Raw genomic sequence first — 17,719 nt, forward strand, 5'->3', positions numbered from 1 at the left:
TGAGTGAATACATTCTAATGGAAAGCAATGCAGAGACAGACACGAGTCTCACGCTAGGGAACTAAACATATATGACAGTTAATTTAAGGTATAGTATTTTTGAAGATTACTATCCTCCATTTCCATCATAAAGTAATAGCCTTCTTTAGTGTTTGCTACACAAAGTGATATATGTCAGTTTGTGAAGCAAAAGGAAATGTTTCTCATGTTAAATAAGACTGAAATAATTCTATTTTCTATATAGCTCTCACAGAGCCCAACATGAACCCATTAAAGGGCACCTATCATTCTATATCACCCCACCATGACTAGTATAGAACACCTCAAATTCTGCCCTCACAAAACAAAACGCACAAACAAAAACTTTTTCTTCAATGCACAGTGTTAAGCCACAATTCACCATGGCCCTCTCAGGCTTTGAGATGACATGCACATTTTTCTTTATTCATGTATACTCAATTGCCGTTGTGTAATCTACTGAGCTGTACCCTTGCTGGTCAGTTACCTTGGAAACTCACAGTAAAGCCTTCTTCACTTAAGTATAGTGTGCCACTCGACGGGAGAAAAACACGATACAGATGCATGATATATTCATCATCTAGAGATGGAAAATGACTAAGCCACTGTTTTGTTTGAGAAAATAATACTTCCTTTCTTTATGATAGGTTTAAATTATGGGCGCCCACACAACATTTTTAGAGAAGAGCCCTTTTCCTGTTCCTTTGTGATTTGCAAAACAAGGAGCTCTTCACAAGAGGCTATTTGGGCAGCATTTACACCTATGCTTCTTTTCAAAAGCAAAATGCCATAGAATTTGAAGCTTTGGGCTGTTGTTCTTCTAAACATGGGCGATGTCAATAATGTTCACAGGTCCGCACATTACCCCTAGAGACTGCTTCTTTTAAGAGTTAATGCTTGCTGCACGCACAGGTGCCGAGGTCGCATCCACAAACAACAAACGTGATGCATACCCTTTCTTAATAACAAATATGGAAAATGAAACATAAACACCCTAAAAGCCACAGCACAGAGATTGGATCAGCTCCACAATAAACATGTGTACAGCACTGTAGTACTAATCAAGCCGGGGTCACAGGGTCTGGCCTCTCTGTGTCTTGTATGGTTCCGTAATCTTGTACAGCTGCAGATCCATCACCACTGCAAGCATGTCACTGGAAACAAATGAAACTGAAAACCAGCATGGAGCTAAATCCCTGCAAATCTAGCAACATTAGTGGGCAAAACAACTAAAGCAAAAGTTTAACCCATGGAGAATCAAAATCAGCATTGTCAAATAGAAGAGACGGCTAGGGTTATAAAGATGAAAACTTTTGAAAATACACTGCCATAAGCAATATAATTTATTTTAAAAAAAACAACAACTCATGTCTGAATAAATAAGAGCCAAAAGGAAAATAGTGTTGGAAAACAATTTAAATATTTTACCTTCCCTAAGCTCCTATGTCTCTCATTACCAAGCAACCAAAACCTTATTCACAGATATATTCTTTGCATGTTTTGTCACAGGGAATATAGAAAAGGTCAGGGCATTTCAACAACTCTGTGTTATACGACAGTAGATAGCCAAGAATCAAATAATAGATCTTGACAGAAGTATCAATAAAGTGGGGCCTCACGCTAGCTAAATTGTGCCCGTCTTCCCTGGCTAAGACTCTGTTAGGAATTTTCTCTCTGTGTGAAGAAGAAGGTAAGCGTGGCATCAGTGTGCTTCCTTACAATTACCTTAAAACAAAAGCAAACACGGGCGGACTTCACAAACACCGAAGTTTGAAAGAATCACGCTGCTAAAGAAGCTGTAAGAGATCTTCACGATTGCTGTGATCATTACTGAAATAGGTAAACAGACACACATACCATCCCATCTTTACAAAGAGTCCAAGGAACACGTCCCGGCCCTTTCTTCTGCGTCACTAAGAACAAGGACACAGCCATAAAGATAAAACAGACACTGAGCGTGAGGCCAGAGAACTCCAGCTACGTTTAATCTTAAACCTGTCCTTCTTCGCAATCTTTGAGAACGTCATAAATTATTGCCAATAAGTGTCCCAAGTAGTCTTTGTTAGGCACCAAATTATGCAAATGGCTCATTTATAGGAGCTTTATCAACAAACTGATGGCTTTAAAACATCCACTTACATTGTCATTTTTCTCATTTTAAGGTTTACAAGGAATAAAATCTCAGATGACCAGGAACTCCACAGAACGGAGCGTGGAGAGGGTTGCTGTTCCTAAGGTAGCCACAGTTGATCCTTTTCCATAACATCGTAAGGTCATCATTTCGCACATCGGTTACCGCATGCCACTCTATTATACAGGGGCCGTATGTCACTGACAAATCACAGGAGTGGCTCCCAGCAGGCTAATGCGTTTTTAGGGCTGCGTGTTTTATAGATTTTGTTTTCTCCCCCGGTAGACAAGTCGTCAGCTGTCATTTCTCATTGCTATCATTGCTATCAGTATGTTTTCTCTAGCAGCTTTTCTAGCCTTTCAAGTTTGCCATGATGAACCTGCTGCAGGTTTAAAAACCAGACTAGCAAATGAGGTGGACTGCGTGCTAAATTAAGAGGAGATACGTGCCGTGCCGTGTCTGAGAGTGCACTGCTCTGCTAGACGGGGGAAAAAAACAGAAGCATGCATTTGAAGCATTAGCTGCCCAAGGGCCCTTTTGTGGTGTATTTCCTGGCTCCGAGCTCACGCTGTAGGCCTTTGAATAGACTCTCTTGCTATCCTCAGGAAAGTGGCATTCCTTGAGGCAAAAGCAGTATAAACTCTGCACTATAATACATTTAGAAATAAATAAGTGTACAATTGAAAGTCTTAATTCAATCCAGATGTTATGTAAACACTGAGCTGTCAAATCAAAATGAACATAAAGGGTTACGTGAAATAACTTCATGTTTGCTATGTGAAAAACAGACTGCATAATTTAAACAGACTTACGGATTAAATATTACTCCTAGCACGAGTAACCTAACCAGCCCCCCCCCAAAAACAACAAAAAAATAACAAACAAAAAAAAAACCCACCAAGCTACTATAAGGAATAGCTTTCGCATGAGAAATGACAAGTTTCTTACTAAAATCATCTCAGTTTTATCAATGTGCCCTCCGTGTCCAGTCATTGGGAACTATCAAAAAGGTACTCTGGGAGACAAATTATTTAAATAAGAGAGCATATATATTTCTAACTGTTCACAGCATTATCTTAATGGAAAATACTACCTGGAAGAAATGAGATAAAAATTGTGAAGAAGATTTTCCAGGATGTTCAAGCTATAAGGAGAGCACTGATCAGGCACCTTTCTTAATATAACTTAAAAAGCGAAGCTTGACCTAAGCAACTAGGCATGAGTGTCCTGAAAATCAAACATCGTAAGTACTAGCAGGGGAAATGAGACTTCATTTTTCATATTACAGCTTTAAGGGGCTTAACAATCTCCTCCAGCTCAGAGCCCCTGCATAGCCAGCACTGCGAGAAGCCGCTACTCAGCGCACCGGAGCAACCTGCAAGATGAATCCCTTTGGCTCTCTGACTCAAGATAATTCACCTCGGGATCTGCAGTGCTTAATAAATGTATGAATTCCTTCCTAATTCATTTTAACAAGTTATTACACCCTTAAAATTAAAATTTAATTATTAAACCAGAGAATTACTGTAGAAAAATATTTTAAGAGATCTTAATAGCCAAACAGATAAACAATGTATTTTCTTCTTTTTTTTTTTAACATCTCATTGAGATTTATGCTAGGTTTGATCAATTCAGCTTTATAAATGTTGGCTTTCAACTGAAAGCGTTTCTCTGCTGTCAGCCCTTCACCTCAGGGTATCAAAGGCCAGCGGGCCCGTTCATTTAGAGGTAGGCAGCTTTGTTTCCCTAGCAGTCACAAACTGTCCATGCTAAGCTGCGGGATTCATCCTAAGGACAGCACTAGAGTGCCTCCTTTGCTGAGAGATACAGACGCTTCTGTTCATGGGAGGCGGAAAACATGGCTTGGATCTTTTTATATAAAAAGAGAGAAGAATTTCTTCATGAAAAATTTTCTCCCTAGCTTAAGATACTAATTTTATTTTTTTCTAAATTGCAATTATCTTCTTGATTATCTAATCAAATGTATTTTCCCCCTTTGTTTGTGTGGCTTAAATGTCAATAGGAAAAGGGTACAAACTATTGTTAATGGGTGATCAATAGAACACGGGATTCGGAGAACGCCAAAAAGTTGAAAAGGGTTTTATGTGCCATGCTCGCTAGGCATGCAAATATCTTTATTAAAAGACAGATCAAAGCACTCCTGACCCAGACACAGCCTCAGCATCCAACACAAGCCGGGATTGACATGCATTTGCTTCGCTGGAAGAATAAGTCCCCCATTTTACTGTGTAGGTTGTCCACAAACGTGAACTCAGAGAGGCTAAATGTTTGTTTCACAAGTATAGATGCAGGACCGACAGATCAGCCATGGAGTTTATCAATCTGACAATACAAAACACAAGTTAGCACATTCAGTAGTTAACGGCTCTGCTACAATAAGATTGTTTTATATTGTTTATATCGCATAGCTTCTTAGCTTTCTTAAAATCTGCGTGATTTATAAAGAACTAGAACTTGATCAGATAATCTAAGCTTCTCATTTCAGAGAATCTTAATTACACTTCAGAACAAGAAAAGGCAACTGTATACACACAAACCTTAACAAACTCAAGTAGGAAGAAGCCTACATAGTGGTTTATAAGAGGGGGAGGCATCTCAACGTCGTAGCTAAAACTCAGGAGGAGAGTCTCACATATCTTGTACATGGTCCTTTAGAGTCTTAAAGTTTTGAGATTCTACTCCCAATTTTACCTCCTATCATAGGCAAAGGAATATTTTCAGCCTAGGGCACTTCCTGTTCCTCTTCGCTCATGGAATAAAAGAGGTAATTAAGAATTAAGAACCCTATCTCTATCTTCGAGTCTCCTCTCTGTCTCTCTCTGTCTCTCTGTCTGTCTCTCTGTCTCTCTCTCTGTCTCTCTCTCTGTCTCTCTCTCTCTCTCTCTGAGTGTGTGTATGTGTTTGTGTGTCTCTCAGATTTACTTTTATTTTGTGTATATGAAAGAGTGTCTCACTGTCTGTGTGTGCTCTGGCACTGGAACTAGAGCTGGCTGGGAGTCACCTGTGTGATTTCTGGCAACTAAAGTCCTTTGCAAAGCGGCAAGTGCTCCACCACTGTGCCGGCTTTGTCTTCCTGACACTCATTTACTTGTCAATAAAGCAGCCTCCTTTAAGACGGAAGATTAAGCCATCTAATGCGCATACTATTTTATCCCCTGAATATTCAGTTAAAGTTTAACCTTTAAGTTGAAAATAATTAGGGAATCTAGGCACAATCATTTTGACTTTTGTCTTAATTTCTTAGAAAAAAAACCCACAATGCATGTCAAGCAGTAAACCTAAGGTTGACAAATTTTAGAATGTGAATCTTCCTAAAGAAGGGAGGATAACAAGAGGAAGCGAATACAAGAAGACAATCAAAGCTCACTACATGAAAATATGGAAGTGTCAAATGGAAAAATATACTTCGTATAATTAACATGTAATGAAAACTTTAAGTGTGTAAATATGAAAATATACTTCTTTTCATGTAAATTACCCTAAGGATACACATTACAGTTTTAATTTCTCTAAAATTACTTTAGGATAAAAGAAGGGGATCCATATTTGGAGGTTTTTTTTAATGGCTTTTATAATCACTATATATCAGAGAATAATGTGAAATATGCAGGTATAAGTCAACCAAATTCCTCTGAATTTTATTTACAGAACTTCTGTTCCACTGTTTTAGTTAAGAATTACAACGTGATTTTTTAAAATTGTGTCAAAAATAACCACTAAATTAATTTTCCTATATAAACGCTCTTCTACTTGTGCTCCCTCGAAACTGTCAACTAGTGACCGGCATTCGTAGTCAAGGACATGACAGAGATGAGAACTCAGAGATAGCACTGACAACATCCTCACCACACAGGCTGCTAGTACTTGTTGCTAAGTCTTAAAAGTAATGGCCAGTTTTCTTCATTATCATTAGCAAAACTAACAGCTTTCTCGACACGTTACGCTAATCACTCAGAAGAACGCTGGATGTTAGATGGGATGAAGAAACATGGAAGGAGAAAACATCTCAGGGATGAGGAATTTAAGAGCAGCACAACCCAAGCTGGTTTCATGGAGAGATTTGAGAAGGGTTTTTATTTCTAGCTCAAGAGGTAGTATGTCTCAAGTTACACACTGAACATTCGTTTCAGGTCCAAGTGTAAGCATGACATTGAAAAAAAAAGAAATCACCCTTTGGAGTTTCTAGTGGATGCTGTCTGTCCGCCTGTCTGTCTGTCTGCCTGGAAATGCATCTCCTTCAGAGTAGATCTGGTTTAGTGACTTGGCTGGAGCTAACAGCTTCTTAAACAGGTCATTTTTGGCAAATCAAACAGGGACCACGGGGGGTAGGGCAGAGAGGGCAGAAGGCCTAAGAATCATCGTTTAAAACAAGAGAAAGAATGAAAAGATAAAAAGATCACTATGATTTATTATGCAATTCTGCAAAGATCAGAGGAAGAATCTTTGGGGATCCCATGGGCATAGCAGAGCCAAAGAAGGCTCCATTCCTTTGGAAAGAACAGGGTATAAGTAAGAGTGTGCTAACCAGAACAACGAAAGACACAAACACATCAGACCCATAGAAAGAAAGAGGAATGAGGCTCTGTCAAACTAACAAAATAATAAGGGTTATCAGAGTGAGTCTTCTGAAGAACCTGTGGGAGAATCTGCAGGACATAAAAGAGGATGTGTGGAGAGGGACCACGAGCAATCCAAGAACGAGCACTCTGGTGTTGTTTTGTTTTTTTTAAGACAACTATTTGGCGTCTTTTCATGGACAGTTACTGTTATAAAGCTGTTATCTCCATATAGACATGAGCAATGAAAGTCCCTCAAGATACACAGATGTTTGTTTCAAAGACAGAGGCGATCCTGGGAAACGTTACCTGACTGTGAAACAGATGTGGAGGGTGAAGATTCTCGTTGCTGTATAGTTGGGTCCCAGTTATAAAAATCTTAGCGACCCCAACTTCAAGGGTATATGGAGAAACTCCTTTTTTTTTATCTTACCGGAAGAACATTTTATGATACGAATTTGCTCTTTTCAAAATATTTTAACACTATCAATATTAAGCAAGCATTTTGGTGACCCCAAAGTTACAGAAACCAGTCTATTATTTGGTTAATCTTTATAATCACCTATAGCTAATGTAGTAAACATTAGCTACATGAATATGGAGTGAAAGTTGACAATGGCAACTGATAGTCTAAAAAACCTAATGCTTAGGCAGGCTTTCGCCCAAATGCACTATTTCAGAAGTCATGTAATGTTGCTAATGGACACATTTATAGAGAGAAAAATGTACAAGAATGAACCCACCTTTCTAAAAAATATTAAGTACCAAGTAATTATTTAATAGCACACCATCAATTTGGTTTACAATCAAATCACCCAAAATTAGACAAAATATTTAAGGCCATTTTTCTAAGTTTACATAAAGTGTTTTAAAACCATATTGTTAATTACACTTCTTAATTTTTTTCAATGTTTTCAATAGATTGTTATAATGAGCAGACTCAGACGATTTTTGTGAGAGGCACAACAGAAGCTGGATGAGGGGCGCAGGTTAAAAACCAGAGTGATTTTTAGTTTTGTTTTTTAAGGAAAACAGTGTATTAAGAACACAAGAGGATCAAGAGTCTTTTTAGAAGATTAGGAAAACAAAATCTTATTTTCCAGATTGACTTATTAAACACTCACTGCCACAGGACTAGAGCAGAGCAAGAGGAACACTGACGTGGACACTGACCCCCCCAAGCAGAGGCAAGCCTAAACTCACCGTCTTTCTTCCCAGCAGCCATTTTTCTGCTGATAATAAAACTGTTCGCTTGTCTGGTCTTCCAGTTAACTGTTCCATTTATGCCATCAGCACAGCTTAATAAAAAAGCTTTTCAGAGTAAAACAAATGCACACAAAGAAATGAAATTAATGTCAAAGTAAAAATGAGTATCACCGATACTGTTAACTTGGCTCAGATCACATCTGGTCAAAGTAGCTGCAGATGTTTATTACCTGCCCATGTGGGGAAGCTACAGGAATAACAAGTAAACAAGCATGGTTCCTGATCCATAAGGCGCTTACGGTCTGTGAGGATCCAATGCTAATGTCTATACAGAAATATTGATTATAAAATGACATCAATGATGTCCACGGATGGCCAAAGGCACAGGGGCCGCAGGAACACTGGAGGGGAGACAATTATCTCTGGCTAGGAATTTTGCATTACATCAACGCAGAGCTGAGTTTGGAAATATTAAAGTGGCGGCGATGAAGAGGATTAGATAGAGCCCATCGATACGCTGAGACCATCGCAACAGCCAGCTCAGAGCTAAGGGAAAGACAAAGAGGCGCCAGCCACAAGACCCAAAAGAGATAAAACTGAATACTTTTCAAACCTCAGGGTACGTAGATAAAAGAGAATCAAAGATGGCTTTGAAGGTTTGGTCTAGAATGACACTGGCCAGAAAAACCCAGAAGAAAGGTTAACTTCAGGAGAAAGAGGATAATCAAATTGGAGATATTTTAAATTTAGGGTACCAAATGGACAGCCAAGTGAACCCAGTTAAGAAGACAGGTCTACAGATTTGGTTGACAAGCAAATATAAAGGGGCTTCAGGTACAGACTTGAAGTCATTTCTCAACAGAACTGACTGCAAAAGCTGACGTCCCAGGGCAGTTCTCAAGCACACCATGCCCCCAGGGAAGACATTTGACACTCTACGCCATGAAGTGGTCTGGAGCACGTACACAGTTCTTCCTGCCTCTCTTCATCCAAACTGCACATCTCACTGCTGACTTCAGTCCTTTCCCTTACCTGGCCAGAGTCACGGAGTTAGCGTCCATTCTTTGGACGACACCAGTTCTCTAGTCTACTCTCCCTCTTCTCGCCATGCTTCTGGGTTGAGCATGGCTGCAGAATCCCCTAGAGTTTACTCCCATTCATTTATCCTTTCTTCTAAACCCAAAATGCAGAAAAAGAGAGCACACAAGGGGCTAGAGAGGCGTCTCAGTGGTCAAGAACACTTTCTGTTCTTTAAAAAGACACTGGTTTGGCTCCTAGCATCCAACTCAGGTAGATCATGATCTATTATAACTCAGGGGAATCTGATGCTTTATCCTGATCTCCTCAGGTATCTGTGTCTAGGCTGTGCCCAAGAGTTCATGCACACACGTACATTTAAAAACTAAAAAAGAAATGAGTAAGACAGAATGCACAAAATTGGCAGGGACAGTAAAAGTAGAATGTGTTAACATAAATACTTTTATATCGAAATCAGAGAGTGAGTCCGCAAAGAGAAGACAAAGGTAGTCACAGGTCTGAAACGCACCATACACCAATGAAGAAATGTCAAGGAAGAGGGTTTGACCCGTATCCTCACTTGCTACAAAGTGGTCAGACGATGAGAGCGTTAGAAAAAAGAACACCAGCTTTCAAGTGTAGGAGCTTTACTTGTGACTGCCTGAAAGTGGAGTTCGAGTAAAGTGGAGGAAGAATAAAACTGCAAAGATGAAGATGCGGAAGCTGCCAGCGCAGTCCCTCCGTGAGAGCCGTCAGCACGAGGAAGCAAAGTGGGCAGTGGCGGCAGGCAGGGTGGAGAAACGGTGGAGTCATGCTAGCAGAGGCAAACGGAGGGTTTACGTTAGCACTGGAAAAGATGAGAGGAGAAAGAAAGGCATAGCGAGATAAAGAAAAGAACCATAATAATTGGGACACAAGTCCAAGAAAAGTAGAACTTTGGGGGCTAGAAACAGACAATATAAATACAGAAAATACTTCTTTAATGAGGAAGGACAACTGCAAACAAACATGGAGAGTCCCGAAAATTTTAACGCTAAAAGACATGAAGTCAGACATTGTGAATGCATTTTCTTTTCACGTTGACTTTTGAGCAACATATTTAACAGACTAAATAAAAAATATCAAGTACCCGTAGAAAAGGAAAAAGAAAAAGAAGAATGCAACTAAATCCAGAATCTATGGACTGTGGTAATACATGCCTTTGATTCCTGTACTTACAGGTAACAGCAGGATAAAGAGATAAAAGGCAGACAAACAAACAAACAAACAAACAAATCCTGCAAAGCCCTGGGTCATAACCCACATAATCAAACAAGCACAAATCTTCGGGGAGTAAGTGGGAGGCTCTAGCACCCCACGGGAGGAAAGTACTTGGCTGGCACTCACTTTTAGAACTACGTGAACTTGAGTGAACTAGCTTGCTCTACTAAGTGGCTAATCTCAGACACATGGTAGGCATTCCTAATAGCTTCAATTTTAAACAAAATCCAAAAACTGCTAACAATGTCCCATGACTCAGAAGTCCTCTCTAGGTCTCCTCATCTTTGGGTTCCAAAGGCTTGAGCAAGCTTGGTTACACACCTAGGCAGCCCCTTCAGAATAAATGTCCCATATACCTTAAAAGCTTTATAGCAAATCTAAACACAACAGATATCCATGACTCTATAAAAGAAAAGCTAGGTAGATGGGCTACACAATTTCATCACGTGATTCTCATAAACAGTTAGGAAGTAAGTCCGGAAGACTAATATTACATGAAAGCATATGACTTGCGTGTATGTACCAAAACAAGAGGGAAATCAGCACTGAAACCCCTACCTCCTGACCCCCAAGCTAATCTATCCTGACAGCCAGAAGATGAGAGCCGCTGCTGGATGGTGAAGAAGCCCACCCTACAGATGCGGGAAGCAGACGACAAATTCAGCTGGACTTTCCAGCAGCATTTCGATTTGACTGTTTTCACACTGCCAGACCCTGAGTGAAGAGCTTTCATGTATTGTCTCAATCCTTACAAACCCAAGGGACTCAATGTGTTTGAAGATTACAGAGGCTTAATCTTAAAGCACAAGGTAGTAAATCCAGGAGGCAGACGAGGCTTGTCACTTCTCTGTGAACTGGGTGGTGACTCATCACAAAGGAAGCATGGGTTGAGAGACCAGATAGCACTGGGCTGATTCTTCCCCCCTTCAACCGCATCAGACTATGCCGTACCCAGGAATCACTGCGCAGAGTTGATGCACAAAACCACACGCACTGTGCTTTATGAGTGATTCAAGGGGTTGATGTGCATAACTCTAAATCCGTGAGATTTTCTTCTTCTACTCTTGCTTTCAGAACTTGACTAACCTAGAGAGCTTTGCAGCCACTTTGTGTCTGTGGTTGGTAAACTAATGTATCACTTCCACACTTCCCGAGTCTTCCATAGAGATAACTTAGTTATCTTTCATAAGATATTTTAAAACATCTGATTAGTGCCCCAACTGTCAAGGATTAAGGTAGGACGAAACAGCTGCATGCATCGCACAAATGCTACTACACCTGAGGAGCAGCAATGCTTTGAGTACATCTTTCTTTTTCTAATGTAAGAGAAAGCCAGAGCTTTCTTTTAAAGTGTTTATTTATATAGTGGGGTGTGCGATACATGTTCATGAAACTAGGCGTATCATGTTACACATCTGTGAGACAATTTTACAATCAATCCTCTCCTTCTGTTTTATTTGGGCTCCAGGCCATAGCACTTCATGGAAACGTACCTTAACCATGGAGCTACCCCACTGGTCCTTGCATATTCATTTTTAAAATTCATATAATAGCTGACTGACCTCAGAAAAACTGAAGCCTGATAAACCTAAATAAAAGGGCAACTATTATGCTCTGCTCACAAGCAGTGTTATTAACGGCAAGACAGAATACCACAGAGAATGGGGTTGCATAGACATGCCAGTACCCACACACTTTACAGAAAAGTCCCAATAATATGAAAATAATTATTTGCTTTTAATTATATGCTCAACATTATGGAAGCACTTAACTAATTTCTTGTGTAAAAAAAAAACCTGCAATCTGCACTGAAAATGGAGGTTACTCACTGAAAAAAACAAAAGTAATGTTCGGTAGCTTTCTCTTCATTAGAAGACCAAAGAGAGCATTTTATTTCCTACGAGAAAAAAAATCTTTTAAAAGTGATGACTCAGTTTAAAAAAAATACTTTTCCTGTATACAACTTTTTCAATGTGTAAAATAATGCCAACCTGAATAGACCAGTAACTGGGCGAACTGCGAAGGCTGCACACAGTCCTCGGAAATCATTACAGGAAGAGCGGTGAGCATCTGACACAATTACACTGACAAGAATGCTTTGCTCTAACTAAAGAGCCGTAAAGGCAAAGAGCGAGGGCTCCGGATCCTGCCTTCACACAGTGTAAAGTCTGTAGCAGTTCACAGGATTCACTGGGCCACCGCTGTCCACAACACAGCCAGCTCTTCAATGCTTCCCCACCAAAATAATCCGAGCCAAATGAATCTGAAGGTAGCATGCCTTCGGGCTCTCTAGAAACCACACAATACTTAAAGTTTGTTTTAGGATTTTTCTGATTCATTTGGAGGCTTGTAGCAGCAGAAGTTTTCATCTGGCAAGGGAAGGGGCAAGCAGTCTCTGAAAAGAGAGTATTCCTCTTTCCCCAACCTGGGTAATTTGCAGACTAGGGGAGGGGAGCTGCTGTTTAATACAAGCAATTGAGGAGCTATGAATAGTGGCTGATTGCTGATGAGCTAATCAGACAAGGGACAGAAATAATAAATAATAACTTGCTCAGACATCACTGTCCAAGTAAACAGCAGGACATGCCAAATGAAATTTAATCTGATTAGCACACTCACCTTAGCAGGGAGCGATCAAGCCTTCTCAGGCCTCTCTCAGGTCCCTGCTCCAGTTATCTCTTTGCATATGCAAAGACACTGCTCAAAGATGCTGCCTCTGTTGACTGGATAGCTCACATCACCCAGTGTTCCCTTCTCCAACTCCCTTCAAGACCTTTTTTCTTTTCCTTTTTAAAAAAATATTTATTATCATCATGGGTGTGTGTTCACATGTGTGTGAGAGAGGGATGTCTGTGGTGCACGTGCCTCACTCTGTGTTTGGAGATCAAAGGAAAACATTGTGAAGTCAGTTCTTTCTTTTCAACTGTACATGGGTTCCAGGGATTGAACTCAGATTTCTGGGCTTTTAAATCTAGCAGTAAAGTCCCTTTACCCACTGAGACGCATCTCCAGGCCCACTTTCCTTTCCTTATGCTTTCTTCCTACTCCTTATAAAACTGCTTCCTAAACTGTTTCTATTGCTTTTTTCCTTTGTACAACAGCAACAAAAAAAAAAAAAACATCACCTATAACTTTTTAAATTAACGTCCATGTTTTCAGTGTTACGATAGCTAGACACTGAACAAAAGTGTTTATACATATTTACCAATTTCATCCTTGAATTAAGTGTTGTGAAATAGGTAGTATTAGTTCCGTTTCACAATAAGAATAAGAAGTCTTATGAAATGATGTTACTTGCCACCAGTCACATGCTTTGTAAGTGGCGGGATGGGATTTTAAACCCACTTTGCAGCTGACGGCAAAATCACTATTAGATACTTATCAACCCTACCTAAGAATGCAATGCATAAACAGCATGTTCTCAGCTCAGATACCCTTATTATTGCTAGCATTTCAACTACAGTTTATTTTGCTTCTGAGAAAAAAAAAGTGCATTGCCCGATTCGTGCATTAGAGATAGCAACAAGCCGGTGCTTCGGCTGAGAGGGAGAAACTAAGCCGGTGCGCTTTTGCATCAAAACAAAAGGAAAACACAAAGCAATTCATTGACAGAAGAAAGCCATCAAGTCGGTAAGCATCTAGGCGGGGAAGAGGCTTCTCTGAGCCTGTCGTCTGAGCTGCTCTCAGGTGCCAGAAAAGGTTTTCCCAAGGGAAGTGCTTGCTACAGCCGGACTTGAGATCAAGAACTTCAAAAACAAAAACAAAATCCTAGCAGAACCTGAGCAGCTATTTAATACGATTCCAGTTTACTAGACTCTTTCTCGTCGTGAAGCAAGGTCGATTAGGCGACGTGGAGGAGAAAGGAGAGTGAAGAGCCGAGAGGCAGCAAGGCAGTGCTGCGGGGAGACTGCAGGAAGCCAGCTGCACTCACATAACACTGGTTATCCAGTGTTTCGGTGCCTCAGTTTCTTCTCTGGTGGGACAGGAACAGAGCAGGGCTCCCATCACAGAGGCCCTGTCAGTACTGAATGAGAGAGAACACGTATAAAACCTTTACAGTGAAAGTTAGCACGAAATGATAATCCACAAGTGATCTCCAATTAAAAAAATGATCACTTCAGCTGGCATTATATAGCACTCTCAATTTTTCCCACAACTGTGATGCATGAAATTTAACCATATTTCAATGCTGGGCTAGGGAACATTCTGGAAGCACCTCAAAAACTTTTAAGCCTAGTGCCTCCAGCCTTGTGAAACTCTGTCCCATTGCCTCCTGGAACGAAGAGTCAGGTAACCAGGCATGTCCTCAGGCCTGACCCTCAGCCAGGGAGTTCTGGCGACTCAGAGTCCTCCTTTATCTCTTTGAAGAAAGCAGATGCTATGTGAATTCCATTCCCATTACATCTTCCCTGAGATCTCATGAACTCTTTAGGTGTTTTTTCTGAGGGAAGAATGCAACCAAAGGGGGAAAAGCTGCCTGCCAGGTGCACGGTTCAGTTTTGCAGTAAACATAATTCCACGACTGGGTGAAAATTAAATTGCGACATCTGACAGAGGAACTGAGACCAGAGGTCTCCAGCTAAGGGTTGCTCCCTCGCTCAAATGAATTAGAAGGAAAGTCGCAGTCCTCCCTGTGCTTCACAGAACTGTCTGCTGAAAGGGAACGCACTGGGACCCCTAACAAAAGCCGTCTGCCATGCCCGCAGCAGCTATAGGCATCGTAGCTACCTAACGCGCGCGCGCGCGCTCGTTTGCTTGGAATGAAAAGAAGAACAAATCCAGACTGCTAGTGCGATCTAGTGGAAAGGGATTAGAAAGCACTGGGGTCAGCGTGAGCCACCGGGCTACCAAAGGGAAGCCGCAGCTAAGGCTGCTGCTCTTCAGAATCAAAATCACAATACTGCTACACCCTCTTTCCAATTAGCAGGCATCTGAAAAGAGAAACAGGCTTGCATCAAGTGTTTGTTTTAAACTGTCATTAGTTGTCTGTATTATAAGAGTCGTGCTTCATAACACTTCGATCAGGAAGCCCTGTTTTATAAAGGTCCCTTCTCACATCCCTATTGTCATGCTACCCAAGGCCACCCACTGGCTAAAACATGCACTGTCTTTGCACCTTTCTATGGTTTATTCATGTGAAACATATATTGGTACACAGGCATAAATATACATACCATGTTCTCCCATACATGTGATTCCCTCTGCTTTTCTCTTAAGAGCATACTCGCACCTATTTACATGTTAAAATTGCCGAGCTTTCCATCCTGTGACTCAATCATACTTTATAATCTTACTTTATTTACTGTCACCGTGAATTCAACCGGATCAAACTTAGACCAGCTATCAGACCTCCTTCTGACACTACAGCGGCCATCGCACAGATGACAAAAAAAATGTAGCAATCATAGCCTTCTGGCAAACAACCCCAAATTCAATCTGATACCCTCACCCAAATTTTACCCTTCAAAAATGTTCCTCCTCGGTCCATTTTGCTATTCCTACATTAGCCCACAAGGTCACTCTCTCCAACCTGGATTTAAACAACCTCCAGCGGCCGGCTATTCAGAGGCCTCTAACCTTTTCTTCACACAGCTGTTAGAGTACTCTTTTTGAAATGCAAATCTGGCCTTGTCCTGTTTAACCCCCCTCTGAGACGTCCTGTTGGTGTTACTACCCGATGAACCTCTTTAAGTAGGTGTACTGGGTCGGGAGAGATTGGTTCCTTGGCCTGCTGGCATTGTCCTTGCCCGTCTTTCAGTACTTTCTATTTAGCATGCTCTGGCTGCCCCGGGACCTCAGCAGAGCCTTGGTCTCACTGGCCCTTTCCTGACTCATCTCCCTAGCGTTTACTCCCCTTCACATCTGAACGCTTCCTTGAAAAGCCTGTTCACCCTTCTTCCAGCCAAATCCTCTGCTGGTGTCTGCAGCATTTAGCTTAGTTCCAGTGAGTATGATATTTTTTTTCTTTTTTTTCGAGACAGGGTTTCTCTGTGGTTTTGGAGCCTGTCCTGGAACTAGCTCTTGTAGACCAGGCTGGTCTCGAACTCACAGAGATCCGCCTGCCTCTGCCTCCCGAGTGCTGGGATTAAAGGTGTGCGCCACCACCGCCCGGCTGAGTATGATATTGTATGTGATTCTTTGATTAATCTTCGCAAAGACTAATCTTGAAGGAAAAAAAAAGTTTGATTCATCTTTGTCAACTCAATAGTGTAAAAAGCTCTATAGCTGGATCACATATTTCTCAGCATCTGTCACATGGTCTCAAAAACACCCAATGCATCTCCAAACAAAGTATAAAATAATTACTCATTCATTAAAATTACCAAGGGTTTCCTAGTTTTTCATTTTTACTATCAACTGTAATAAGCATCCATGTCTGTACCTCTCAGTGCTTTTACCTGTTTACATGTAGGCTAACCATCCATAGGGAAAATTGTGAGACCAAAAAATAAAATGTATAATTCAGATCCTAATAAGATAGCTAACAGCCTGCTGCAGTGCTAGGCTTTGATTAGAATCAACTGTGTAACTACCGAAAATCAAAGCTGTCAAAGGTGCTACACTGATTAACTGTTGCATGGGGGAAAAGAGCAAGCAGTATCATTTTACTGCCTAGTGAGAAACACAGATTCGTAAAGAGAGAAAACAAAAATCTTAGAGCTAATGTTTTCTTTGCTTTTGTATTCGAAGGTAAAACAGAAGCTATATTTCTTTGCAAATTGCTGGGAAAAAAAATATAGAGCTGAAACTCCCTGCGATAACTGCTAGGAAAATTAACTGATCTCTTTCTAATTCAGAGAGTGAACACCGATCTCCATAAGAATCAAGTGGTGAGGGGATGAATGAGCGAAAGGGCAGGGAATGGGAAGCAATCCACACCAAAGCTGCCTATTTCCCAAACAATTCTGAAACCAGCCCTTTCATTTATCTGAAAAGAAAGTCTGTCCTTCTGTGTCACAACAGATGCTGTGTGATTCCTGGGGTACAGGCTACCAAGGATCTATTCTAAATACCTGATTAGCCTAAGGTAATTAGCTAGAAAGTGAGCCGTGTGAAAGATATTTTTTTAAACAATAAAATAATTTAAACCACTAACATAGGTGCATTAAAATGAAGATTTAAAACAAACAACAACAATGAAGAAAAAAAAACCTCACCAGAGAGACCTAAGAACAGTGTATAGCCTTCACTAACACATTAATGCTTCTGAGAGCAACAATAGCCACACCAGCAACCAATGTTTGGAAGCAGCACAGTCATTTCCCAGGATAATAAGTTTTAAAGTTTAAACATTGGGGTTATTACTTTGTAGTTCAGGGACATGGGCAGGCACCGCACTCAAGGAATTGCAAGTAGCCAGCCGGCTGTGGATCAGGTGAGCTTTGCCGTGCCAGAACCTCACTTTTGAGAGTTTCTCTTCCGGAAATAGGAGCTGAGCCAAAGAATGCCTGTGGCATCCCCAGCGACTGGGAAGGCAGCCACCACAAGCGGCTGTGTGTGTAATTACAAC

The 17,719-nt window shown here is 40.8% G+C and overlaps 1 protein-coding gene across 7 annotated transcripts in view; it reads right to left on the minus strand.

Moving 5' to 3' along the window:
• Sgce (sarcoglycan epsilon) overlaps positions 1-17,719 on the minus strand; it is a 70,907-nt gene that overhangs the window by 46,600 nt on the left and 6,588 nt on the right. For 4 of the 7 annotated variants that reach the window (XM_075953588.1, XM_075953587.1, XM_075953586.1 and 1 more), the window contains exon 2: positions 7,930-8,037. The exons of the other annotated variants lie outside the window; for them this stretch is intronic. In XM_075953588.1, coding sequence (XP_075809703.1) covers positions 7,930-8,037 — 108 coding nt within the window. The remainder of the gene's footprint in view (positions 1-7,929; positions 8,038-17,719) is intronic. 7 annotated transcript variants of the gene reach the window in all.

The sequence above is a fragment of the Microtus pennsylvanicus genome, chromosome 19 (assembly GCF_037038515.1).
Source record: "Microtus pennsylvanicus isolate mMicPen1 chromosome 19, mMicPen1.hap1, whole genome shotgun sequence".
In the NCBI taxonomy this organism is placed as follows: domain Eukaryota; kingdom Metazoa; phylum Chordata; class Mammalia; order Rodentia; family Cricetidae; genus Microtus; species Microtus pennsylvanicus.